The sequence below is a fragment of the Syngnathus acus genome, chromosome 3 (assembly GCF_901709675.1).
Source record: "Syngnathus acus chromosome 3, fSynAcu1.2, whole genome shotgun sequence".
Classification (NCBI taxonomy): Eukaryota; Metazoa; Chordata; class Actinopteri; order Syngnathiformes; family Syngnathidae; genus Syngnathus; species Syngnathus acus.
This window is the reverse complement of record NC_051089.1, coordinates 970884-987187: the sequence shown is the minus strand read 5'-3', so window position 1 is coordinate 987187 and position 16304 is coordinate 970884. Positions and strand designations below refer to the sequence as shown.

The 16304-nt window shown below is 44.0% G+C and overlaps 4 protein-coding genes across 5 annotated transcripts; 1 reads left to right on the top strand and 3 right to left on the bottom strand.

The window, feature by feature from the left end:
- Positions 1-150: 150 nt before the first annotated feature.
- Positions 151-2427, bottom strand: LOC119120255 (zinc finger protein OZF-like). Its single transcript, XM_037247003.1, has 2 exons — positions 2004-2427; positions 151-1630 (listed from the first exon to the last, which is right to left on the bottom strand). Exons 1-2 carry the CDS (start codon positions 2110-2112, stop codon positions 282-284), a joined length of 1458 nt encoding a protein of 485 aa, XP_037102898.1. The 5' UTR covers positions 2113-2427; the 3' UTR covers positions 151-281.
- Positions 2428-2511: 84 nt separating this feature from the next.
- On the bottom strand, positions 2512-9088 carry LOC119120237. Of its 2 annotated transcripts, none has more exons than XM_037246954.1 (5): positions 8718-9088; positions 7592-7758; positions 7246-7276; positions 5055-7165; positions 2512-4927 (listed from the first exon to the last, which is right to left on the bottom strand). In XM_037246954.1, exons 1-5 carry the CDS (start codon positions 8962-8964, stop codon positions 3035-3037), a joined length of 4449 nt encoding a protein of 1482 aa, XP_037102849.1. In that variant the 5' UTR covers positions 8965-9088; the 3' UTR covers positions 2512-3034. The 2 variants fall into 2 exon arrangements, with proteins under 2 accessions (XP_037102849.1, XP_037102850.1); XM_037246955.1 differs by lacking the exon at positions 8718-9088 and adding an exon at positions 8471-8568.
- A 303-nt stretch (positions 9089-9391) lies between these two features.
- On the bottom strand, positions 9392-11951 carry LOC119120257 (zinc finger protein OZF-like). The gene is made up of 2 exons (XM_037247004.1): positions 11568-11951; positions 9392-11056 (listed from the first exon to the last, which is right to left on the bottom strand). The coding sequence occupies exons 1-2, from the start codon at positions 11677-11679 to the stop codon at positions 9723-9725; spliced, it is 1446 nt and encodes a 481-aa protein (XP_037102899.1). The 5' UTR covers positions 11680-11951; the 3' UTR covers positions 9392-9722.
- Positions 11952-12961: 1010 nt separating this feature from the next.
- Positions 12962-14975, top strand: LOC119120268 (gastrula zinc finger protein XlCGF52.1-like). The gene is made up of 2 exons (XM_037247024.1): positions 12962-13383; positions 13778-14975. The coding sequence occupies exons 1-2, from the start codon at positions 13257-13259 to the stop codon at positions 14905-14907; spliced, it is 1257 nt and encodes a 418-aa protein (XP_037102919.1). The 5' UTR covers positions 12962-13256; the 3' UTR covers positions 14908-14975.
- Positions 14976-16304: the final 1329 nt, after the last annotated feature.

The following is a 16304-nucleotide window of genomic DNA, read 5'->3' as shown; positions in this document are numbered from 1 at the left end:
AACATATTATTTATTGCATATTTATTCTGCCCTAAAAATGGTTCACATCCTGAATGACTTAAAGACCAGCATGACTGACGCCGAAGATGTGAGATTTTGAAATAACTCTCAAGTAACACTCCCTACAGTGATACAGAAAACGAGACCATGGGTCTTTTGGCATTGATTAATTTATTGATTTAACATCTTGACATTTTGGAAAAATACACTGTCCTATTTTACTCTGGATCACATTACACTTCCCCAGATCACTATAATAATTTTTCAGCCTATTTATAGCATCAATGATCACTGCTGTTCTCACCAGTACACTTATGTCTGGTAACATAAGCCTTACTTAAGAATCTTTTATCACAGACACTGCAACTAAATGGTTTCTCCCCAGTGTGTTTTCTCGTGTGTGTTGTCAAATTTGCCTTTGTTGACATTCTTTGACCACAAACTGAGCAGGCAAAGGGTTTCTCGCCAGTATGCGTTCTTGCGTGTCTTGTTAAGTTTCCCCTCACGGAAAATCTTTTATCGCAAACCAAGCAGGCAAATGTTTTTTGTCCAGTGTGCGTTTTAGTGTGCGTGATTAAACTGGTCTGTAAATTGAATCTTTCATCACAAAATGAGCAGGCGAAAGGTTTCTCCTCCGTGTGTGTTCTTGTGTGTCTTGTTAAATTTGGCTTTGTAGAGAAACTTTGGTCACAAACCGAGCAGACAAAAGGTTTCTCTCCGGTGTGTGTTCTTGTATGTCTTCTCAAGTTCCCCCTGACAGAGAATCGTTGACCACAAAGCAAGCAGGCAAAAGGTTTTTCTCCAGTGTGTGTTCTTGTGTGCGTTGTTAAATTTGACTTCTGTGTAAATTTCTTACCACAAACAGGGCAAACAAAAGGTTTCTCCTCTGTGTGTGTTCTTGTGTGTTTTTTTAAATTTGTCTTTTGAGTAAATCTTTTACCACAAAATGAGCACTCAAAAGGTTTCTCCTCAGTGTGTGTTCTTGTGTGTATTTTTAAGTTTTCCCGAAAAGAAAATCGTTGCGCACAAACTGAGCAGGCAAAAGGTTTCTCTCCAGTGTGGATTCTCATGTGTTCTTTCAAAACCCGCTTGGTACTTAATATTTTCCCACACTCTGAACATTTCCAGTGTTTTTTGTCACTTGGACATGTCATATAAGTTTTTAAGTATTCTTCCTCCTCCTCCTCCTCCTCCTCCTCTTCCTGATCTTCATAGTCATCGTCATTATCATCATCAACATCTTCCGTAGAGTGTGAGGACATGTCGTCACTATCTGATAGTGGAGCAAAGAGGCTGTCGGCTCGTGATCCTCTGCAGTGGTCTTCATCACCTTCTATTGTCATGTGTTGCTTGTTGCGGCTGCTTCGAAGTGTCACTCCCCTGTTCTTCTCACTTAGACCTTCGTCATCATGATCACTCTCCAAAAAGACAACAGTCAATGGCAAATTGACAATGTCTTCCTCCTCCTCTTCTTTGATGGAGGGGCTATGCGGGTCCTCTTCCACCTCTTTATTGTAGTGGAGCTCATCTTCCTCTTCCTCTTTAACGCCGAGGGACTCTTCCTCCTCCTCCTCTTTAATGTGCAGGTCCTCTTGTTCATGTCGATCAGGACAAACATCTTCTATGGCGTCTGTAGGACGCGAGAAGACAAACATGGTTTTGTGAACTCAAATTTCACGCTGCATCTTTAATGCGGTGTAATATTATTCATTCAGCGTTTCCTTGACTGACAAGATGAATTCAGTCTGTTACACAAATGAACTTGATATCAAATCAATATTCCCTGCCATCGCGTATTAGCAGAATATATACCCTCACTAAATACGACCAATGTTTTGTGTGCTGCGATGCTGGTATTATTTGGTCCTTGTCGTGTCACGTATGACAGCTGAGCCATTTCCGATTGTCAAAACAAAACATTATTGTGAACAGATACAATCCAACGAAATAAAAGGAGACAGCAAGCATTGGTTGGCTAAACCCCAATTGTTTAGTGAACAAACCTGCACTTTGGATGACATCTCGAGGCTGCCTTCGTAGACGTTGTGGGTCGTTTTCCTCTTTTGTTCCAGAAAGTTCCTCCTTACAGTCCTCCGTCTTTCTTGTCCACATTTCCAAACGTCCACCACAACGCCTTACGCTCACACTTGATCTCTGATTAGCGTGGTGTTGTTGCTAACAAACGCGTCTCTTTGTTAGCGGCTAGCGAGCTAAGCTAGCTCGTGAGTCTTCGAGAGACGAGTTGACGCGGGCACGAAGATTCAACAACAATTATGTTGAAGTACAATAGTGATGAACGGCCTTTTTTGAGTCTCCATGGCGTTCGGTACTAATTCAACAGCAGTTGTTTCATCCATCTGGCGTGGCTTTAGATTTGAAACAACCAAGCGTTCTTGGTTCGGCAGTAGGACAGCAACGTCCCAGAATTCTTTGCGAGCCTCCCTCCACGAGGCCGAGAGGGACTCAACTTCCCCCTTTTTTTAAGGTCCAATTCGATGTAGAAAGAGCTAGAAGTGTTTCATATTTGTATTTGTCAAGAAACCAAAAACCGGCATCGTTGTGAAGCTAGTTCAGTTTTTCACAATTGCTAAAAGACATTTTTTGGACCGTCCAGCCATTTTCTCCAATCCCAAAAATGTAATTCATCAAATTCACCTTCCTGCTAAACTTTTGCCAAAACATACTCAGAGTCAATCAAATGAATAACAGTCACAGCATCGAAGAAAGAAAAACAAACCAATCTGATCGTAAAGCTGCTGAGAGAATATTTATTATTCCCAATAGAAAAGCATTTTCCTATGAGCATATTTTAGGAAAGATTTGTTGATTTGATTAGTTTATAGTATTTCACATTAAGTACAATTCACCATCTGACACTTGTCCGTTTTTACACAAACATTTAAGAGACAACACAGAAAACGTCATTGCTTATTTTACAGATATTCATATTGTTACAGTACATATAGGACCCAAACACGAGAGATTTGTACTTAACAAAACATAAAAAAAAGTTGACACTCTCTCTCTCCCTCCCTCATTGCACTTTATGTACATTTTTAACATGCTTCTTCAAGTGTCCAGACTGTGTAAAGTGTTTGGGGCAATAAGGGCAAGAATGTGGTTTCTCTCCCGTATGGATGTACTTGTGTCTTTTCAGGTTGTTCTGGTCGAAAAATCCTTTGCCGCAATAGGGACACCAGTGCCGTTTCTCACCACTGTGCCACCTCAGATGCGCATTGAGTTCCACACTCCTTACAAATCTCTTTTCGCACAAATGGCAGTGGAATGGTTTCTCCCCCGTATGGGTCCGTATGTGGATCTCCACATCTCGCTTTGTGAAGAAGGCCTTGTTGCAGAGCTGGCAGACAAAGGGCTTATGTTTGCCATGGACCATCTGGAGATGTTTGTTGAGGCCAAAACCGTAGACGAAGCCTTTGCCGCACTGCTGGCAAATATGGAGCCGGCCGTTGCGATGGACGATGCCGTGCCGTTTGAGACCCTTGGCGTCGGGAAAGCTTTTCCCGCAGTGCGTGCAGCAGAAGGGTCTGTGACCCGTGTGGAGACTGAGGTGGCTCTCCAGGGCAGCGCCGCTGCTAAGGACACGACCGCATTCCTCACACTGGTTCTTCAGCAGCTTCTTACCCACGACGGATCGAGGCTGCGCGGGTGCCACGACAGTCGGAGCTCTGACGTGCATGCTTTTGCTAACTCGTACTTTCGGAGAAGCGCAAAGCGGTTTGGTTTCCGTGGTGCCGCCGCTACGATGGTTCATGAGCTGCTTCGCTTTCTGCACTTTGGTTTGCGTATCTTTCAGCACATGCTTCGCTCTTGCTGCTTTGCTATTCTGCATCTTGATGTTATTTCCTTGCACGGGAGTTTTTAGATTGAGTCTCAGCTTGTTGGCAATGCTTTCCCCAGTCTTATTTGAAGCGCCAGCGTTTTTAACCCATTTGGGCATTTGGGGAGTTTTCCTCGGTGACCAGTTGGACTCACCGAGTTTTGAGGTTTGTTCTCCTTTTGAGAAGTTGCAACCACCGAGAGAGTCACAAGTGGAGGGTCTGCGATCGTTGGTATTTAGAGCGCAAGCAGTCGGACTGACTAAGCTCTTACGATTCTCGGCCGGGAATTTGCTCTTCAGAGGGCCGCTGATGGCTTTAGTGGATTTCAGACACACAGCGGCGGCTCCCAACTTGTTTGAGCTTTCCGTATCCCGACTTGCGCTCGGCTCTGTCGTGATGGCAGCGGGGTGTCTCGCACCGGGTTCGTCTTGAGGCAAAGCTGACCCGGGACTCGGAGACGAATCTCCAGAGGCAACGTGATCGGACGTACAATCGCAGAGCAGGGCTAATTTTGCCGTCGTTAGGTCGGTCGTAGTCGAATTTGAACGTGGACCTGATTCGGATGGTTTACTTGCAGAATTTTCAGCCATGGAATTTATTGAATCGCATTCAATAGTATGTCCCATTTTTAGGCTGTCCAATGCGTGTTTTGTTGTTGGGCTTAGGTTTCTTTCGACGTCTGGCGGCGGGGCGACAATTGCTACGCCGTCCGTAGCGTCTTTAAGAGCTAACCTACACACATTTACGATGGGTTTGCGGGGGATGACAGACACGGGCTCAAATGTAGTCTGACTGTGAGGGTAATCGATATCTGTACTTACTTGACAAAAGTCCCTTTCTGGCCCAGGAATAGGCTCATGGCTGGACCCCTGTTCATTTGTACTAACATTCTCCAATCTTGGTTTCTTGGAGCTGTACATTTTTTCTAGAAGTGGCTTTGGATTTGTTTCTGCTTCTTTAGCTTGCGAGCGTGTTCTCAGGTGAATTCCCAGACGGGCCAAAAAGGACATCGTCTGTGGCTTAGTCCTGGGGTCTGTGCTGGTCCCTTCACAGGAACTTTGGGCATCTGCAGACTCACTGGTCAACATCTACACAACACAAGGAAATAGCATGTTAGTCAGGTGTTGTGTTTTTTTTTCTTTTTCAAGTTTTCTTCCCTTTTTAATTGCCAAACCTAAACAAAAACAGTTTCAGACAAAGACCAGTAACTCTTACCTTTTGGGCGTCTTGGATTACAGGTGTCACGGACAACTGTGCGAGGAACTGAGTTTTGCTCATTTGCAAATGAGGATCACATCTGTCCTTGATGACGACGGGAAATTGTAAGCCCTGCACTGCAGTTGCAGTGGTGATGACGTCCTCATCCAGACACAAACTTTGACACAATCGGTCAGATACAGTTGGCAAATCAACCTTGTTAAAGTCCACGATTGTTTTCTCCAAGTCTGGTGCCTCTTTCAAAGTCGAGCACGGCAACGTCTCGGGGACGTTTAAAGTTTCAGCAACTGCTGTTAATGATGCCGATGGACAGATTGTCGTTTGCGACGCCTGCTCGCTGCTGTCTGGCGGGACAACTTCAGATTCCCTTTCATGAGTAAGCAATTGTGAAAGCAAAACTGGTCCAGTGGATACTTCTAGATCTGACAACTTTTTCAATCTAATTACCGGAACGAGTGGAAGACTCTCGGAAGGTCCGCTCGCCGTTGTTGCTGCTGCTGCTGCTGATGATGCGGCCGACTCTTCCCCGGGAGGTAGTTGTGAACTTTCGTAAATGCCGGTCGGCTGTGATGAAGGTTCCGGTTGCGGCGATGGCGACGGGCAGTTTATCGTTGCGCCCTCAGATGACAACGTTGCCACTTGTTCTAAATTTTGGCAAACGTCTGTCAGTTGCGACAACGGCGAGGCTGGCGATTGTTCCGCGGGAGTTTTTTCTGGACTTTTACAAACGCTCGTCGGCTGTGACGGTTGCGGCGATGGCAACCGGGAGAAAAAATATGACGTCTGATCGCTCAGCGACGGCGTTTCCTTTTCATCTAAAGTAACCGGAGCACCCGCGTTTGGATGCAGTGTCGATGACATCACTACGGCAGGTCCGACCGGACTTTGGTTCGTGGGTGCAACTCGTACCTCGGACAGTTGCGGAGGGCTTGCGGCGACATCTGCAGCTCTCCGAATTATAATTGTAATTTTTTTGCACACTGTCGGGGCAGAGCTTTTTTCCATTGTTGGTTTCGACGTGACGAGGGGAGCGGCCGTCGTAGAGTTCGCGTCATCTTTTCTTTGGGAAATTTCCGATGACGACTTGTTTTTGGCGGCGGCGACTGTGGACACGACAGCTGAAATCTGATTTGGGGACAGCGGGGCAATTGTACCTTGTGGATGAGTGGACGGCGATTTGGAAAAAACAAAAATCTTTTTGGGGACCAGCCCCGAGCCCGCCGTTATCTCGACCGCTTCCGCCAGTATGCTCGGCGAGCACTGCTCGGGTGACTTGCTTGCTGTATCAGTCAACGTTAGCGTGACGTCAGAAGAAGCAAGTTTTGGCTGGCGGCTATGAACGCTCGTGGGAGATTGGCAATTGCTGGATTCTGTTGGGTAAGTGTCACAAAGTGTTTGGTTTGCTGACTCCTCTCGCGCGTCCTCGTCGCTTCCATCGAGAGTGCGCTGGTCTTGGTTTTCTCCTGTGGGGGTCCGATTCTTTGACTGATCCATGGCTTCAACCAGTAGCATGGCATCCTGTAGCATCGCAGAGCTATCGCGTACCCCGGGAGGTGGTGACGAAGCTGTGGGAGATGAATTCTCCACTCCGTCGTGCGATGCGGCGCCAGCTGAAGGTAGCAAAAGTGTTTCCGTTGGGAACTTTGGCAGGTGTTTCACTTTGTCTGAGGGCTGTTTTCTTTTTCTTCTGTTTTTGTTGACTTGCTCTTGTGCGTCGCACTTGGCTTTATCTTCCGTCAAACATCTGATTTGCTCTTCTTCCGGCGGTTGGTCCAACAGCGTTGTTGGCTGAGTGTTTTGTTGCCCCAATGACGGTAGCTTCATTTGAAACTTTGACACCTCCGACTCTCGGCTCCCCAACCCAGCTAATATTTGTCCAGCGTTGGCTATGACTTCCATTTTGTCTTTTGTTGTAGCAACTAAGTTAAGATAATTTACTACCTCCATTGAGTCTTTCTGTACCGCACGTGAACTGTGATCCACCTCCGGACAAGGGTAAACTTTGGTCATTTGAGTGTCATGGCTTCTTCTGAGCTCTTCATTTAAACATTGCCGATCAATCTCAGGGCCGTTGGTTTCGTTTCCACGAGCAGATGCTGGTGGTGGATCTAAAAAAAGGTAAAGAGGAAAAGGCAAGTAAGAGATTTGTCAAAAACCTTTTCAAAATGTGTCACTTTTGACTTCTCACCTGCAACTGCGCACAATACGGCTTCAGAATCCTTTCAAATAAACAGAAGAGGGAAAAATAAATATAACACCATTTTGAAACGTCAAACCAACAAACAAAAGATTCAATTTTGTTCATATAGCGCCAAATCAGAACAGAACACACACATGCACATTTAAATATACTGTAACCAGGACAACACGCTTGCTAACAAGCTGTTCTCAATTTGGGGACCATCGATCCTTAATATTATGAATTTCTTGTGAATATGATCTTATTGATCTTCCCTTGCGCTGTAGTTTCAAGGCTACCATGAGTCAACCTGACTGAAGCAACCCAACCTCACCCCTGAGAAACATGCGAGCACCTTATGGTTTGAAAGCGAAACTGTCTTGAGGTTGGAATTTCCTTCTTTTGCAGCAGCGTCATCGTCGTTTAGCAGAAGGTACACCGTTTCCTCTTCATTACACTGTTTGCCTTGGTCATTTAGGATTTGTCCCACTGGTTCCACCAGTAGAAAAAGTTGGCCGAGGTCTGCAAACATGTACACAACGTGAAAATAAGATTGCAAGTGTATTTATTATATCTCAGAGACATCTAAAAAAGTCAAACCTGAAATTGTGTAATTTACAAGAGAATTGCTTCTTGGCACTTAATCGTCTGTTATGCCAAACTACGGCTGTCTTTATTCTACTCTGTTTACAGGACTTACTATGTCCCTCTTCTTAATCACGAGTCAATATTTTCCAAGGAAAATATGATGACATTACCTAGAGGAAATTCTTAGCAACCCGATCATGAACAATCCCATCGTGACTGGTATTGAACAAATGTCAGACTTAACATGATGAAATTATGAAATAAAATAGAATTAACATTAAAGTTCTTGTTTTTAACAACCATGCGAGGCCTTATTTTGGTTCATAAATGAAAGCACAAAGTTAAAATGTCGGCTGCTTGCTTAATGGGTCCCTTTTTCCCCATCATACCTTAACAGAAACAAAGGCTGTCATCTTTTCCCAGCAAATATTTGAAACTAAATGTTGTGAATGTTTATTTCGCTGACTTCTTGAGCTGGTCTGGTTGGCATTTGAACGTTTTCGAACGCTGCGTTGTTCGGGAAAGCACTTTCGGGGGTACAAGTGATGAAAATAGAGTTTAAAACAGGATGTATCAAAAGCCTTTGCATTTGGAAGACAATGTGCACATAAGGAACATATGATTTGGTTGCTCTTGGAAGACTTACGCATTTTGGTTTATGGCGTATACTTTGGTGTTTTGCTCGGAATACACACGGCTGTCGTGGCTCGCCGACCGGAAAAACAACGGATATAGCGTCACGGCGCTACGTTCAAAGACCCCTCAATGAGGGTCACTTCGAAGTGAATGTATTCTGCTTGGACCAAAACGACTTTTACGCATCATTTGGGGAGCTATAGTATCAAACACTATTCTTTAGCATTTAGAGAAGACAGAAGCATGGAAAAACTCACCACACTGAACTGCTGAATCCTGCATCGTCGAACGGCTCCTTTGGCCGGGAACACTGATCGCAAAGCTTCTCGCTTCCGCCTTTTGTCTGTTACGTTTGAGGGCCTCGTTCTCCGCTTTCAGCTTCGATATTTCTGCCTTTAATTCGTCAACCACCGTTTCGAAAAGTTTGGTTGTTTCCGTAATAGTACTTTTCACCAGAACCTCCATGAAGGAGGCGTACTTCGTTTGAAAGTGGTCCGTTGACATGTTCGTACGTTATCCTTTGGTGAGTTAGAGGGGGAAAAAAAAAAGAAACGGCCCAACTAGGAACGGTTGGCTCCGTCGAGTTGCGGCGTGTGCGATAGCTGTCTTCAAAATGGCTGCCAGGCACGTCAAGTCTTACGTCACATTTGCTGCTTTCCTTTGTTTATTGGTGAGTAGGTGGCGCGTTATCGCCACCTACTGTGCTGGAGTGTGATCGAAAAAATATTTTTAGTCCTCCACCCAGTTGCTGCCGTGTTAAAGAACTTAATATTACAATAAGAACCATTTTAATGAGCTTCACCTGTAGTACCCAAGTATTAGCTCTTAATTTCAAAGTTTGGTGACACCCAAATCAAATATAAGAAGTTCAAATGTATTATTGCAATAGTACAGATTGTAGCGTTTGAAAAACCAGGAGAACACTTTTCTTATATTTGAAAATGAGTATTTATTTCAACGTCACTGTGTACATTTTCTGTGGAGCCACCCTAAGGGCTACTAGAGCGTTTCATGGCCTTCGTCACTGTGACGTCATGGTGTTAGCTGGAGGCAAAAAAAAAAAAAACAGAAGGCAGGAGTAAACACTTTTATGTGGAAAATCGCCCATGCCTGCTATATCCTCGTCCTTTATCCCTGACATTGATTTTGCAGCACAAATGTCACACAACTGATCCTCCCATGTCTCCTACCCAAGGCTATTTACATTTTTTCTTTTTAAAAAGTAGTGCATAAACCAAATTAGTCTTCATTATTGTCCGTCGTTATTTGTCGACTGAGCATCTGCTGTGTTGGAATGGTGGGGGAGAACGAGTCAGTGATTCCAAAGCAGGCTCCGTTTTTTCTGCAGCTCCAATGACCTTCTTGTCTGTTTCTTCGGCATGCGTTCTTGTGTGCATTCTTAAAGTTGACCTTCGAGAGAATCTTCTATCGCAAACTAAGCAGGGATAAGGTTTCTCCCTTGTGTGCGTTTTCATGTGTTGGGTCAAATTTGAACACGCACTGAAACTTGAGCCACAAAGTGTGCAGGTGCAAGGTTTCTCGCCGGTGTGCGTTCTTGTATGCATTGTTAAACTTGCCTTTTTACAGAATCTTTTACCACAAACTGAGCAAGCAAAAGATTTTTCTCTTGTGTGTGTTCTTGTGTGTATTAACAGTTCTCCTCTGTCAATATATCTTTTGCCGCAAACTGAGCAGGCCAAAGGCATTTCTCCATTGTGTCTTCTTGTGTGTGTTGTCAAATTTGTCTTCAAAGAGAAACGTTTGCCGCAAACTGAGCAGGTGAAAGGTTTTTCTCCTGAATGTGTTCTTGTGTGTACGTTTAAGTCCCCATTCTGACTGAATCTTTTACCACAAACTGAGCATACAAAAGGTTTCTCCCCCGTGTGGGTTCTTATGTGTGTTGCTAAACCTGTCTTTAAAAAGAATCTTTTATCACAAACTACACAGGCAAAAGGTTTTTCTCCATTGTGTCTGCTTCGTGTGTGAGTTGTTAAGTTTGCCTTTAAAGAAAATCTCTTACCACAAACTGAGCAAGCAAAAGGTTTTTCTCCAGTGTGTGTTCGTGTGTGCCTCTTCAAACCGGTCTTTAAAAAGAATCTTTTACCACAAACTAAGCAGGCAAAGGTTTTTTCTCCATTGTGTCTGCTTCTCGTGTGCGTAGTTAAACCTGCTTTTAAAGAGAACCTTTCACCGCAAATTGAGCAGACAAAAGGTTTCTCTCCAGTGTGTATTTTTGTGTGTCTAGTCAATGAGAACTTGTTGGAAAACATTTTGCCACAATGAGAACATTTGATGAATTTCTTGTCAGCGTGATGTGTCTTTTCATCTTTAGAGAGTTCCTCTTCATTATCACCGTACGAGTGTGACGTTACGTCGTTACCTTCTGCGAATGAAGCAAAGAGGCTTTTTAATTTTGAGTTGTTTCCATCGCCTTCTTCACTCTTCTTCACAATAACACCAGTCAATGGAGACTTGGTGACATCATCCTGTTCTTCTTTCATGTGACGGACTTCTGGCAATCCTTCCTTTATGAAGTGTGACAAATTTGGCTCCTCCTCTTGGATTTGCTGCTTTGGATGATGATAATTACTGACGTCTGCAAACAAACAGACATGGTTCGACCTTTGCCCGTCACATAGAAACAAATGTTCAATAATCATTAACCATGTTTATGATACGCTTTATTGATCATTGGAGGGGGGAATCAGGTGTTGCAGTAGTTAGCAGTTCTGTAAAAATGATGATTATGAAGTCAGTGACTTTTATGTTTTGTGTGACACTCGGAGAATCTTGACAGTTTAATTCATTTAAGTGATATTCGAGTAATTTCAGTTGTAAACCTGGTCGTGGAGCCAGTTAAATTCATGAGCCAATGTACCAAGCAATTTGGACTATTTCTTTTTAACGATTACACCAAACCTACATGGAAATTTACATGAAGTCTCACAGTTGGAATTTACAATTTTTCTTTTTGGGCATTTTATATAGGTCATTTTCTTTCCAAATCTTCCTAAAGAATTTGTCATATCATCTTCAAACTACGTAGAGAGAGAGCTGGAATCCTATGCAAAAATGGTTACCTAACAAGTGAGAGTACGTGCACAAACCTGCTCTGTGTAATTTCGGCTGGTTGAAAACAGTGTCCAATCTTTGTCCATCGTTCTCTTTTGACCGATTAAGGTCTTCCTCGCACTCTTCTTTCACACTTTTTGCACACATTTTCTCACGACAATCACATCGCGTTCTCCTGAGCGACGTGACGCTAACAAAGGCTTCTCTCTAGCATCTTAGCTAAATTTATTAAGCTTGGTCTAGAATCTTTAACGAACAGACAACCGCCCTTGCTCGGACACAAATATTTGATTGATGACGTTTCAACTATCGATGAACGTCATCTGTCGAGGCTGCAGTACGATCAGTACTAATTCAGTACAAATGTTTTAGTGACATGAATGTGGTATCGTAGCAAACCATATGCGGAAGTATGGCTCAACCCAATGTAGTACGGCAACTCTACTTGGACAAATCACGTGGCTGTCAGCGAGCAAGAGAACTGTGTGGTTGTGATACGTCTAATTGTGCTGCTCCACAGTGGTCCATCACCTACTTCAGATTTTGTAGTAACAGCTATCAATGTAAACATGGTGATGTCCAGCTGCTCCACAAATTATGGGAGGAAAATGTAATGTAATGTGCCAATCTGCATATGGCAATTTGACGCCGTGATGAGCTCGCGAAGTTTTGTGCGTGAACGCAATTAAAAGGGACACTAAAGTCTAGAGCCTCCTTTGTTATCACTAATAGAAACTGGTAGCTGTTGCTCAAGATCAAGATCATTTTGCCTCGTTTTACGTGTTCTGTAAAATGATCTGATACGGCAAGAGTGCATAGTTTGACCAAGCGGACTTGCCGTACCGCTTCCGCTGCTGATCTACTTCCGCGTTTCTTGAGCCACACGCACTTCTTTAAACGAGTCCCCCCGAATTACTGCTCAAAGCTACCGACACGGCACGCTCCTCTATTAAAACGTGATTAAATAACTGTTAGGTTTTCAGTGCACATAGAAGCATCGCGAGCAATGTTTAGTTCATCACAGCGTGCTAGCTGCAAGCAAAAACACGTGTATGCTGGCGATAAGCAGTGATCAAGTGTGAGCGTTAAGTATTGCGAATTTTGCGGAAATATGAGGACAAAACGGGTAAAAGAAGATTACGAGAAGGAACTTTCTTTTTGAGTCCGTCAAATTTTGTCTCTCTGGTCCTGGGGGCTGGACGACTTCAATTAGGGGCTATTTTCAGTAGGATGATTCGGTGATGCTCCGGCTTCATATGCACGACACATTGCGTTCCAAGAAGTCACTTAAAATTATACTAATTGTATCATAATTTAGGTGACGTACAGGGAAAAGCAGGAAAAAAAATAAAAATCTGCAATCACAAAAACTTCCATCTATTTTCCTGTGACGATTCTTTGACGTCATAAACCCACAACCAATCAGGCCTTGATACGAGCTTGGATTACTTCCTGGATATTGAGATTTTTTTCCGCTGAAACCTTTGCAGACTGTTCCCCCGCACTACACTTTATTAAGGAATATTTCGATAATACAGTAGGAAGGACTCGACACATTTCGACGCATCACTACTTGACTAGACTTAAAGGTCATTTATGAGTTCTGGGTAACTAGTCTCGCTGCAGGCTAAAGCTATTTTAGCTTAGCTTGTTAGCCGCTAACAAAGAGACGCGTTTGTCGCTAAGCAGCGATCAAATGTAAAGTGTGTCAATATCGCGCGACTATGTGTGCAAAAGGTGCGAAAGACGAGTACAAGGTGGAACTTTATGGAGCAAAAGAGGAGATCAAGCGACAACGTCATCTACTGGAGGATGCTTACAAGAAGCCTCAAATTGAGTTACACGGACCGGGTTTGTTCACTTACCACTTTATATGTTTAAACTGGTTTTACTTCACAATTAAAGCCTCGTTTAGGACGTCGAACATTTGGGGCACTGAATAACGTCACGAGAGACTGACACTCATTCAATAAATAGATATTCGATATTTATTCATTTACTTTCTGTACAGTTTATCCTAACAAGGATGACTAAAAGGTCATCTCAAATTTGGGGCGCTCTAAAACACATGACGTAAAAATGAAGTTGTCATCTTGACAGTTGCTGATTTTTGTAAGAACCGCATTGCTTGAACTTCACGATTGTACATGATCAACATTGTGCCAATACAAAGTTACTGAAATAGTTTGGACAGAGCTAAGCTTGATTTGACCAAACCTTATGGATGTTTTCTTGTGTCCTGTAGATGACAATGAAGAATACCTTCATCTTGCGGTGCAGGAGTCAGAGTCCCCTTATTTTAAAGAGGAAGAGGAGGAGGCTGATATCACCAAGTTTCCACTGACTGTCATTATCAAGAGTGAAGATGATGATGAAGAGGAAAGTGGAGACCACTGTGGAAGCTCACAATCAGATAGCCTCCTAGCTCCACTTTCAGAAAATGACGACATGACGTCACACTCTCCTGACACTGATGATGATCATCATCACTCCCAAAGTGATAGGACATGTCGTGCGGACAAGATACACCTGAAATGCACACAGTGTGGAAAAACATTTAGTTCAAAGTGGAATTTAAAAGTTCACCTTAAAAGTCATAAAGGAGAGAAACAATTCACCTGTTCAGATTGCGGTAAAAGATTTGCCAATAAGGGAAATTTGAACGTACACACAAGAATACACAATGGGGAAAAACCTTTTTCCTGCTCAGTCTGTGGTCTTCGAGTTACTCAAAAGAGCGGTTTAACAACTCACATGAGAATACACACTGGGGAGAAACCTTTTACCTGCTCAGTATGCAGCAAAAGCTTCTCGATCAAGGGTCATTTAAGACGACACACCAGAACACATACAGGAGAGAGGCCCTTTGCCTGCTTAGTTTGTGGTAAGAGATTCTCTATAAAGGGTCATTTAAGAACACACACAAGTATACACACTGGTGAAAAACCGTTCACCTGCTCAATCTGCACTTTCAGTTTCAGTGAACGTTCCAAATTGGTCAAACACATGAGAACGCACTCTGGAGAGAAACCTTTTTCCTGTTTAGTTTGTGGGAAAAACTTCTCTGCAAAGACAAGTTTAGTAAGACACACAAGAATGCATAATGGAGAGAACCCCGTCGTCTGCTCAGTGTGCAACTTGACTTTTAGCGATCGATCCGGATTGATTGAACACAAGAGAACACACAGTGGAGAGAAGCACTTTAGCTGCTCGGTGTGTGGTAAAAGATTCACTCAAAGAGTGCACTTGACATCACACACGAGAATACACACTGGCGAGAAGCCGTTCGGTTGCAGCGCGTGTGAGAAAAGATTCTCTCGTAAGGACCAGGTGAAGAGACACAAGTGTGCTGGCCAGAAGAGCGCCACTAAATGAAGCTTTAGAAACTATAAAACGGCCACTCTAAAAGTGGCATCTGGAATAAAACAATCATTTTTCCTTGATGTCTTTGGTCAAGTCATTTGAGTTCTTTTTTGGTTATTGGCCGTCAACTTGTAACGACACCTCCACACCTGCAAGAAGCAGAACTGCCTTGTCTTCCAGATAGAAAAGCGAAAGAAAGCTAGTTCCCGTCAACGGTATTGCGTTAATGTTACGCATATTTAATGTCATTTACATCCTTTAACAACATTAATATTGTATTATTATTGTAGCGGCAGGTTGCGGTACTTCCCCAACTGTATCATAAACTACGTAACTCCTAAGCTGGGTCAGTGCAATCGACCAGGCCATCTCCACTCGACCCCCATCCAAACGAGGGACTTCCAGCCTTGGAAAGCAACCTGAGGGTTGATTTATTATAACTCAACCAAATTGCCATTGCTGTATTCAAAATAAGAGGGGCCTTTGGCGGTCACGTTTGCAGACGGAGGTGAGTTACCCGAGCGCCGTGGCGTCAAACTTGTGCGTGACGCCACGCGGCGTCTCATTGGCAGAGATGAGATTAAGATTAAGATTAAGTCCCAATGATCGTCACACACACACCTGGGTGTGGTGAAATTTGTCCTCTGCATTTAACCCATCCCCGTGTGATTTTAATCCATCCCCTGGGGGAGAGGGCAGCAGTGAGCAGCAGCGGTGCCGCGCTCGGGAATCAGTTGGTGATCTAACCCCCCAATTCCAACCCTTAATGCTGAGTGCCAAGCAGGGAGGCAATGGGTCCCATTTTTATAGTCTTTGGTATGACCCGGCCGGGGTTTGAACCCACAACCTTCCAGTCTCAGGGCGGACACTCTACCACTAGGCCACTGATGCTTGGGACCTGAGTGGGAGGAGTTTGCTGGCTTTTGCTACAAACTTTTGGAGGACAAGAAGACGTGGGCCGACGCTCAGCACGCCTGCCTGCGGGACCTTTGGCGCCCAGCTGGTGTCCGTGGGTTCCCGAGTGGAGCAAGAGTGGCTGAAGACGACTTTGGTGCGCTGTCTCGCCTCGCCCAGCCTCATTGCACGTCCAATCCATCCTGCAGCTCAAGCTGGATGCCGAGACTGAAACCGTCACGCTGAGCTCCCAACTGGACAGCGACCAGGACCAGCAGCAGCAAAACCAGTGGCGCCTTGTCCCCTATCCCCCCTGCAACCTGGAATGGACTTCAAGGTAACACAGCACGAGGCGCATATCTATCTATCTATCTATCTATCTATCTATCTATCTATCTATCTATCTATCTATCTATCTATCTATCTATCTATCTATCTATCTATCTATCTATCTATCTATCTATCTATCTATCCGGTCAAAGGTCAATGAAATTTGTTAGGGAAAAAAAGCCATA